At 33.6% G+C, this 10,415-nt stretch overlaps 1 protein-coding gene across 3 annotated transcripts; it reads right to left on the bottom strand.

The window, feature by feature from the left end:
- Nucleotides 1–1,363: 1,363 nt before the first annotated feature.
- LOC148870781 (26S proteasome non-ATPase regulatory subunit 7 homolog A-like) lies at nt 1,364–8,576 on the bottom strand. Of its 3 annotated transcripts, none has more exons than XM_088969293.1 (11): nt 8,460–8,576; nt 8,138–8,347; nt 4,974–5,066; nt 4,786–4,867; nt 4,126–4,222; nt 3,789–3,864; nt 3,525–3,583; nt 3,204–3,326; nt 2,086–2,143; nt 1,901–1,986; nt 1,364–1,777 (listed from the first exon to the last, which is right to left on the bottom strand). In XM_088969293.1, the coding sequence occupies exons 2-11, from the start codon at nt 8,322–8,324 to the stop codon at nt 1,706–1,708; spliced, it is 933 nt and encodes a 310-aa protein (XP_088825419.1). In that variant the 5' UTR covers nt 8,325–8,347; nt 8,460–8,576; the 3' UTR covers nt 1,364–1,705. The 3 variants fall into 3 exon arrangements, with proteins under 3 accessions (XP_088825419.1, XP_088825420.1, XP_088825418.1); XM_088969294.1 differs by having other exon boundaries at nt 8,138–8,359; nt 8,460–8,541; XM_088969292.1 differs by lacking the exon at nt 8,460–8,576 and having other exon boundaries at nt 8,138–8,453.
- Between the last annotated feature and the right edge of the window lie 1,839 nt (nt 8,577–10,415).

A 10,415-nucleotide genomic window follows, 5' to 3' on the forward strand; every position in this document is an offset into this window, starting at 1 on the left:
ACTTTACCAACCAGCCAGTTGCTTATTTTATAATGAATTAATGATTAGACATTCCTTCTATGTTCTATCATTTTTTTTTCTTAATGTTTTAAAAGTTTTAAAATATGTTCATATCAGTGTATCCGCGTATAATAATGTGTACCATATTAATATTTTGATCCTTTGCACCCAACGAGATTAGCAAAGAGAAAACGTTCACCACCTCTATATAATGCAATTTTGTGTGAATTGATGTGGCTAGATAAATTTAATAAAACTCAAATTATTTCAGGTCTCGATGTATCAAATTGTAATATGTAGTTGTGAGTAATTCTAATTGAACATGAAAGGGTGGCACGTGGCATAAAACTTTTTTAACTTGCTGCTTATATGTGTAGGGGTGAGAAAAAAAACTGAAAAACCGAATTAACTGAAACTGAACCGAAAAACGGTAAATTGAATCAATCGGTTCAGTTTTGGTTTAGTGGTTTAAAAAAACCAAAGGTACTGGTTCAGTTCCGGTTAATCAATATAAACAATCAACGGTTAACCAAACCGACCGATATACATGTTTTTCTATATATTTTATACATATATATGTATTGTATATATTATATATATTTTTCATATATTATAAATTAATAAATGTGCATTATATATAAATATATATTTATAATATATTATTTATTATTTAAAATATAATATTTTATATATATTTATAACTTTTTATTATATATTTATATATTTTTATAATATATGTTATAAAAACTAAAAAACCGAAAAACTAGCAAACCGAACCAATCAATCGGTTAACCAACTGGTTTACATTCGGTTCCGGTTACCGGTTTTCCAAAAACCAGTACTGCCGATTCAGTTAAAAAAAAAAAAGGTCCACGGTTCGGTTACCCAAACCGTCAGCACCCCTAGATATGTGGGCTGGAAGCACCATTTTCTGAGAACGATTTTTTGTTTGGAAATGTTGCTTAAGAAACTTTTTTCAGCACTAGTATCTATTATCCAGTGCCACGTCATGTCTCTGTTAACAGCAACAAGTTGCAACTCCAGAAAACATCAAATTCGGTATTGCTCCAAACCACACCTCAATTTTTAAAGCGTGGTTTAGAGAGAAAAACTATTCCAAACAAACAGACATTTCCTGAAAGCACCATTTTTTCTAACACGACACTGATGTGTCACTGTTTTACGCTAAAATGGTGAATTTTGAGATTTAGAAATGTCATTCTGTAATTGCAGTTAAGGATGTTCGATCGCGTTTGCCGTTTAAATTATGTTTCAGTTGCAATCAATGGATTAATCATTTTCCCCTACTCTTCCCCCCCTCCCAATTTGTTGTTGCTTGGATTGGAAAAGGCACAACAAAATGTTTTAGACTTTCAAGGCGAAAACAAATCCCCCACTGTATAATTGCACTGAAACATCAAAGTATGAAATGCAGAAACAAGATGCCTTTCAGTCATTCATTCCGTCTCATGAAATGCTCTTTCAGAAATTGTGACGTTAGTAAAATAAAGCTCTTAATTATCCAAACAAATGAATGGGGGTAATGGATCTCCAAGGTTAGGATCCACACCCTCTCCTCTTATCCTCAGAGAAAACATAGCTCCCAGGAATTCGAGCCCCCATAAAGGTACGACTGGCAATGTGCTCCCCAAAACTCGAGCTCTCTTGACAATAGAATATCCATGCCTGGTGATAATCCCCATTTTCAGCTTCCAGCAGCAGCTGGTATGGCTGCTGGTTTTGCATCTTCAGCTTTCTCATGTTCTTTGTTGAGCATCTGAAATCAAATCCCAGAATTTGATGTCATCAGATTCGAGTCACAAGGTCATCATGTCAACATTAAATTCTACATCAGATAAAGACTAAACAAAAACTATTACCACAGGAGAAAGCTTATTACCTTGTTGTTGATCAGATTATGAAGAGCAATTACACTTCGAATGAGAGAGGAAAGATAAATAACCAACATCATATCATTTGTTTTCACTGAATAACAGAGACAAAGGTTAAATAAAGTTCCAAAAAGATCACTTCATGGGAAAAATTATAAAAAATAGAAGTGCGGATTGTAAGATCACTGCATACCAGCAAAAGCCTTGATTAACTCAGCTACATTCAGATTCGGAAGTAGGTTGAACACATCCTGCAGATGGGAATGCTGTAGTAAGAATCCAAAATTATTCCACGGAAGTAGATTGAAGATATCCAAACAAAATGAGCACTTGGCTTTTTTTAAAACAAACACAGAAAACACAACAAAATTTCTTCATAGATCCGTGGTCAACCCAGAGTTCATCACCCTCGATGCATGTAAGTGAACTCACAGAACCATGATGGACATGAGGCCCATCACTCTTAATGTACCCCTACCAAGGGCCATTAATAATCTGAACCTGAGATAAATTTGCAGCTCAAGGAATCAGGACTGAGAGCATAATATTATCTATACATTTGAAAGAGGGAAAGCAGATGCTTCTTTACTTTGGGTAAAAATACAATGTCTTCAATAAAATTTTGTAAAAAGGCACTTAATGCAATAATATATAGGATCCATGAGACTAAGACTATTCCATAGTCAAGGCAACAACAACAGAAAGTCCCCCCCCCCCTCCTTTCCAAAGAAAAACCTATTTCTCCCAACTTTGCTTTCTCACCAGGCAGTAACAAAATACTAAGAGCTGATCAATAAGAAATGGGGAGGATGGGCGTTGGACCTGATTGTTTAATCAACATAAAGCAACTTTATCAATTTGGACAGAAAAGATGTGATGTTTCAATAAAGTAACCTCAATTTCAAAATTCCGAAAAAATGCACATAAAGTTTATCGTAGCATATGGATGGACTAGAACGAGCTCGGATATGAAAATGGCAATGTGTTCAAATGGCTGCTATTGGAACCTCAGTCAACCATAAGTCTTTGCTTTCCTAGCTTGAGCTTATTTATGAGGGAATTTGGTGCATGATAAGCACCTACGATAGAAGCACTCTAGAAAGGAGAGGAAGGGGGGAGGGATAACATTCAAGAAATAAATATAGTGAAATTGTCCTAGATTCAGTTGTGTAATTCGTATGCATATTACCACACACACACACACACACACACACACACACATACACAAAAGTAATACTTTTAAGGACACTGCTGGAAAGTGTTTGCAAAATGCCAAGATGCAAAGTGGCATAAGGAGACAGAACAATGTACCTGTAAATGGTACAGAATCTCGTGATTTAGAGGGAGCTTTTCATCAACAACAAGATCAAGATAACCACGTATTTCTCGTAATCGTGCATCTAATCCTTTCAATGCTGCAAGTTTCCCGGTAACCTATACACAGAACAAAAGTAGGCCTAATGCTTCATTTGTAGGGAAAACATCAGAACTAGAAATTTAAGTTTCCACCCACCTCATATCAGTTCTTCCCAAAATTAAATAAAAATGATTAATAATAAACTTCACATAACAAAGTGTCCACATTAAAGATTTCTTCTTCCCATTTGTCTCTCTTCAGGGTTGGGAGTTTACCTCAGTTGCAAGGGTGCTAATAGTTGTGTCCTTAACATCCCTGAGCAAATGCTCCACACCTGTTGAAGAGGAAGAAAGATCACATATTCAGTATAGGAGATGTCAATTAACCCAGCATCCCCCCTCCCCCTCCAACACACACTAAAGGAAACATATGAACAGTGACAAGAAAACATAACTGAACAGATATTCCGATTAAAAGTGAGGAAAATTGTTCTCCAACATCCCCCAAAAAGAGCTAAGGAAAAAGATCTATGGGTATACCAATTTCCTCTACTTCATGAGCAGCAATTTCTGAAGGTACATGCATGAACACCTTCTGGCTTTTTTGAGTGGCATTCTGTGACCATATCCAAACATCATTTGCTAATACATAGGAATAAGCAGCATGGAAAGAAAACTTTGAACATTAAAACCAATTTTTGAAAAAAAAAACTAAAAAAATATAAAAGCACATGGTTTTTAGTACTGATACACCTCTGTCAATACACAGAGGTGTATCGATACTTTGAACCTTGATTAAAACAGAATATGACCAATAAGGCATCAAAGCAATGCAAGATAATTATTGTGTTGTGCAAGACTAGTTAGTTTTACTCACCTCTTTAACCTCTTCAACAGCATAGTAAGCTTTCGTGGGTATTCCAAGTTCTTTTGGTTGGACATCTATAATGACCAACACAGGGTTTGGAACATAGCTGTAATCACAATTCAATTAAAAAGTAAACAAGCAAAAGAAGAACCAGTGGTTAAACTAAATGTTTATAGAATAAACAGAAAATTTTCTGATAAACAATAAACACCAAAAAGCACACCAATGAGCTCTACACTAAAAAACAATATCTATGATGACCAAGACCAGATTTGGAGCACTCTTTGATTAGTTCAACCAAGTTTCTTGGAACTCCCCACCAAATGTCAAAATGTCTGAAAAAAGGAATGCCAAATACAATGCACAGACTTCACGCTTTAAAAGGAAGATAAATTGTTTCCTTGAAAGGTCTGTGCATAGAAAATGCATTGCTTATAATTCAGCTGTTGCTCAAGTGATCAACCATAAAAATTTTATGGATCCCAATAAACTATTCTGCGGAAGTTTTACCTTTTGCTTAATAAAATATTTATATTCCATTGCTTACAAAAAAAACAGAATTCCAAAAGTACCCGAGAGAAAGAGGATAATACTAAAAATGCATAAAGTTAGTTCCTTAGCACTTGCAAAATAGCTCACACTTCTATTAATGTAAAGACTGGATCTTACTCGTGAAACAATCCATGAATATCCAGGTCATTTTCCCGCAGTTTTGGACCTGTGCTGTACCAACCTACAACATGCTCCTTGGCTGAAACACATCACAGTCAATTTGATCAAATAATGACAGATTGAAGATGCCCTGTACAAGATGTATAATGAAGAGACTTCATCAAAAAGAAAGTAACAAACAATACCATTTATTCTCTTAAACATGGAGAACATTGATTCATGGTAATTGTGGTCAAGAAACCAGATGCTGGGATACTTATCATCTTCCTCAAAAGGCACTGCAAATTTGAGATCCAAATACTCAGCATTCATATTAATTGCCAGATCACTTGTGAAAACAACACTAAGGAAAAAAAGCTGATGATATAAAGGATTATTAGAGTAATAAATTCCAACATGGCGTTTAAGCCATTATTAACTAGCTATTCTGAAATGTGATATTCCCACTTTGGGCATTTACATTATTCTCATTAGAGAATAACAATATGTTAACTACATTTATTGTTATTGCTACATACCCCAAAACAACCTGCAGCTAATGTCAGGAAACAATGTTGTAAAACTCAGATGGTAGAAGAAGCATACAAAACAAAGAATCATATAAAAAAACATAGAAAAAGTTGAGGATGAAACCAGTTAGTATCAAAACTAATCAAAATTTGAGATGAAATGATATGGCTCTATGACCAGGGGATATGTAGGATCAATAGGCATACCTCATGGATTGAAGTCTAAGTGCACTTTGCAAAAATAAAACAAATAATATAATCTTTGATTGGACAAACAAGGCATGCCTCATGATTTTAAGAATAAGAATGAATTACAGAATAGAAATTAAATATGTCAACAATGAATGCGATTAATGGCATAATGCTCAGATGAATTCAGTGTTTAACTACATCAGATATAAGTACTCTTAATGCCATGTTCAAGGTCTTTCAAGATTAAGACTTTAAGAGAGCATTATCTTTATCAAAAACAAGATCAAGTAGTTTCAGTGTTTTAAAAGCACAAGGCAAAAAAAAAAAAAAAAAATGCAAAGGCCACTTTGTGCCCAAGGCACAAGGGGAGGTGCACGCCTTTTTGCAAGGTGCAAAATAAAATAAAAAATAAAAAATAAAAAAATGCAAAAATTCAAAAATAAATTAAGTAAATATTAAAAATAGTATTAATTAAAAATCAAACTTTAATTTTAAACTAAATGCTTTAAAAAAGCCTATTAGTTCAAATTTAAATACATAAACATAACATATAAAGCACATTGAAAGTGAAAAATGCAAAAATAAAATAAAAAAATAGCATACAAAACATATTCAAGCATGTCAAACTTTTAATTTCTGTCAGAATTGTTAGAAGTAGTTACCAGGGGCGGCATTGTCTTTTTCATGTTATTCTTTCTCTCTTATATCTGCTGTAATTTTCCTAAGGGTATTGTAGTCATTTCAGCCTTAGTAGAATGTTAATACAGCCTCGGTCGAAAGTAAGGAGAGGTGAACAGATTTCTCCATTCTAGTCTTCCCTCTTTTCTTCTCCCTTTCTTCTCTTTCCCTTCCCTTTCTCTTCCTATTTTCTTCTCTTTCTTTCTTCTATCCTTTTCTTCACTTTTTCTTACTTTATTAAAGTTGGAACAATTTCTTTATTTCTTTCTCAATTGCATTGTTTCAAATAGTTAATGTGATGTTAGATCTTTCATTCCTAATTTTACAATCCGCCTTTGCTTCAGTGAACAAAGCAAGCGAACGCCTACGCTAGGACACATAGCTTAAAATGCGCCTTGCCTGTGCACCTAGGCACACATTTTAAATCATTTAGTAGTTTCTATTAATAATAACAAAGAATAGCAAAGAAGATTATCAAACAAAAACAAAATATCCTCAGTTCATCATAGGGAATAGACAAGTAACCAAATACAAAAGACAACCTCCCAAAAAGTGTCTAAGCACTACCATCCCACTACTGGCCCCCAATAAAGTGTAGGGGCTTCCTAAAGCTTGATGCACAAAGCTAAGTGCATTCCTTAATAAAATAGGTGCCACTTAAAAATAACATAACATATACACAAAACTAAATTTTTAAAGAAATCAACTATCCCAAAAAATAAATAAATAAAAAGGGACCATTAGATGATTGATTAGAGCACCATGTTATTAACATAATGGTTGTAGGCGTGTATGTTTGAGCCCTACAAAAGTGAAACTGTTTAAACACTAAAAACCACAGCTACAACCTACAATATAGGAAAGTGCCTATTTAAACATCAAATTCAAGATTAATTCATCAAAAGATAACAAGAATCCAGGTGAGGCATACCTGGGTTTAGATGAGGTATACCCCATTAAATGAGCTTCTAACTCAGGCAAACTTTTTAAAATATTGTCTACATCTTCTCTAGTTAGAGAATTGCAAGTGAGGTAGCTGATCTCTGAACCCATTTGTACAAGATGTTCCCTCTTGAGGCCAAAAATCTCATCTCCTAATGTGGCCTCTAGTGATCCATGGAGCTCCTTCACCTTTCCCTTGTTCAACTAATAACTACTTGAGAGTCTGATCCTCAGTCTCCCCTTCCACTGCAGAGAAGGGTAGCTAAGAACTCGAAGTAGCCTCAAACCTTGTAATAGCATTTCAGGTTTTTCAGCCCATGTTGAATCCCCATTTCCAACAGGATCCGAGTAAATGACAAGTTTATTCCATGTTGACACAAGAATGACAAGACTATTTAAATATCAAATCTCATTGAAGTTCCAGCTACATAAAGAGGTAAACATTTTGAATGTTAGAAGCAACTACATTTTGGACGACTAAAATTCTACGCTACAAGCCCCAAGGACCTAAAATAGACTTTCAAGACTAGTATAAATATAAGGTTAAGGTCTAAATCAAATGACTAAGGAGTCATATGCGAACTCATCATTCCTCTTAGCATTAACAATGTATTAACAAGAAAACCCTAATTCCATTCGTCAGATAGCCTACCCAAGCTCAAGCTTTCCATATGATATTAAAAGGCACTACTGTTCAACAATGGCAATACCCTAAACCGTAGTTTCCTTCACCGAATCCAAATTTTACCACATAGTTGATGGTACCGTTTAGCGTATGAATTCAAAGTTTTGTTGTTCCCCCTTTTTTCTCTTAAAATTTGTTCGACTATAATAAAACTCAGGCTAAAAATGTGTGCAATAAAAAACAAAGCAAGCAGTAGAAAAAATCTAAATAAAAAATCGGAGCTAACTAGAAACGAATTGAAGGAGTTCAGATCTGAACAGCACTAATGAAAGAAAAAACACATAAATAAGGGACAACAGGAAGCCGAGCTTTGGCGACATAAGATGAGATTAGAAAATCGTGCCTGCGTAACTATTGGTGACATCAACAGTGCCTTTGAAGGAACTCCCAAGTAGAACTCCAATAACACGTTTCCTGGTATCCCTCGCGACTCTGTTGTAATTGTCGACGATGCTAAGAAGAACCAGAGGATGGACTATAACTTTCTCAATCGGCCTCGACGAGATCTGTTGTGTCTTGATAACATCCATCACTTCTTCACCTTCGAGTCGATCTTCAGAAAACCCTCCACAGAAAATGAATTCGTAGTTGGGATTTTTAATACAGGAAGCTTTGAACTTCGACTTGTAAGAGTTTAAAATTAAGGAAGAAGGTCAGAAACACACCTGTACAAGCAAGGAACAACCACCAGTAACCACGCACGCTTTTGTCTACCTTACCAAGTTGCCTTGCTCTCTACCCTTTCCGATTTGTCCTTTTCCACTGGTTATAAAATTGTTAGGACAAAGGGGGTTGGGTAAATTACAAGAGGTGGGATCTACTCTTCTGGCGCCTCACAACGACCTCACATACACATCCACCGAATATTGAAAACATCTCATGTAAATAATAACACATAAGTACGAAATATGTTACTAATGTAACAGTGGGATGAGCATGAAAAGTCAGCGTAAGACGCCATTTGTGAGAAGCAAAACCGGTCTCAAATTACAAATAGCCTCTTATGAAAATTACCCCTGAACTTCATCTATATCTATAATCTATCCAAGAATATTTCTAGAATTTTTTAAGGATAATATTTACCCTTTTATATTTAAATTTAATAATAAAAAAATGAGAGCAAATAGTATAATTGGTTTTTGATATTAAATGAGTTGAAAAGAGGTAATTTAAAGATATTCAATGCATTCAATCCACTCTCATTAAATCCAACATTTAAGTTATCAACTTGCACTCATGTTCATTGAATCATATATTTAAGTCATTTTTATTTTTTCTTATCATTAAGTTCTATTAATCAAATCCATACTTAATAAATTAATAATTTCAATAACATAAAAGCTTATACCTTTAAAATTTACCTAGCAAAAATAGTGTTTTCATCTAAGTGGTGGTAAGAAATTAAATCATTTTGGTCCAAATGGGTTAATCCATGCTGCCATGATTAAATAATAAAATAAAAAATAGATAAAATAAAAAAAATAAAAGAATTGTGAACATTTTTAACATACATATTAAATAATAATAATAAGTATGTTAAATAAGAAATATTTTTATTAGTGATGAAAATATATTTTTCTCATCATTAAATTCTTGTAATTAAATCTACAATATTAATTTTAATAGTATAAAAATAAATATTTTGAAAAGTAATTTGAAAACAAAACCATTTTCTTCCCTCCTGGTGGTAGGCGCAAGCAATTTGACCATTTAGGGTCAAATGGTTAATAAATAATACCATAATTAAATAATAAAAAATTAAAATAAATAACTATGAAATGTAACAAGTATTTTTATTAATGATGAAAATGGAAAGCAAATTTCAAAATCTACCTAGAAATTAAATGATGTCATAGTCAAATAATAAAATTTTTAATAATAGAAAATACAAAGAATCGCAAAAATTAAAAAAAAAAAAAGATAAGAGAAAATTTTGGGTACATATCTAATGTTATATATTTATAAAAAATAAAATATTGGGTATATCTCTAATGTTGTACATTCATTATATTGAACAAAAAGAATTTTTATACATAAGAAATAATTTTGTCAATGATGGAAATGTAATACAAAATTTAATGTCAACCTAAAAATCAAACAATTTTTATTTTTAGATGGTGGTTAGTGGTTTGAGTAAAATGATACTATAGACAAACAAAATTTAAGTGTGATAAGTAAAAAAATTATTTTATATAATGTAAATGAAATATATAATTTAAAGGGAAAATTATAGTCAAAGTCAGTTGTACATTTAAAATTAGGTTGTAGGTTGGTCCCAAAACCAACCAAACTCTGAAAACAGGCTCTACATTTTAAATTATAAAAACCCCCGCCATGTCATCAGAGGCTTATGTGGCTGTTACCAACATGGGACTCTTATTCCATGTTGGACACAGCAGAAAACCCATATCGAAAATAGGTTTTTAGTTTCTCTTCCACTTCCTCTATCTCTCAATCTCCCTCCCTTCTCTCTCACTCTCACAATCATCTCTCGATCTCTCGCTCCCTTTGTCTCTCCCACTCTCTCTGCTTTGGTCTGTATCCAAATCAAAACCTCTCTCTCTATTGTTCTCCCTCAATTTTCTCATTCTTCTCCCTCACTCTCCCTCTCGGTCAAAATC

The sequence above is a fragment of the Nelumbo lutea genome, chromosome 2 (assembly GCF_056320005.1).
Source record: "Nelumbo lutea isolate HS-2025 chromosome 2, American lotus-T2T, whole genome shotgun sequence".
NCBI lineage: Eukaryota > Viridiplantae > Streptophyta > Magnoliopsida > Proteales > Nelumbonaceae > Nelumbo > Nelumbo lutea.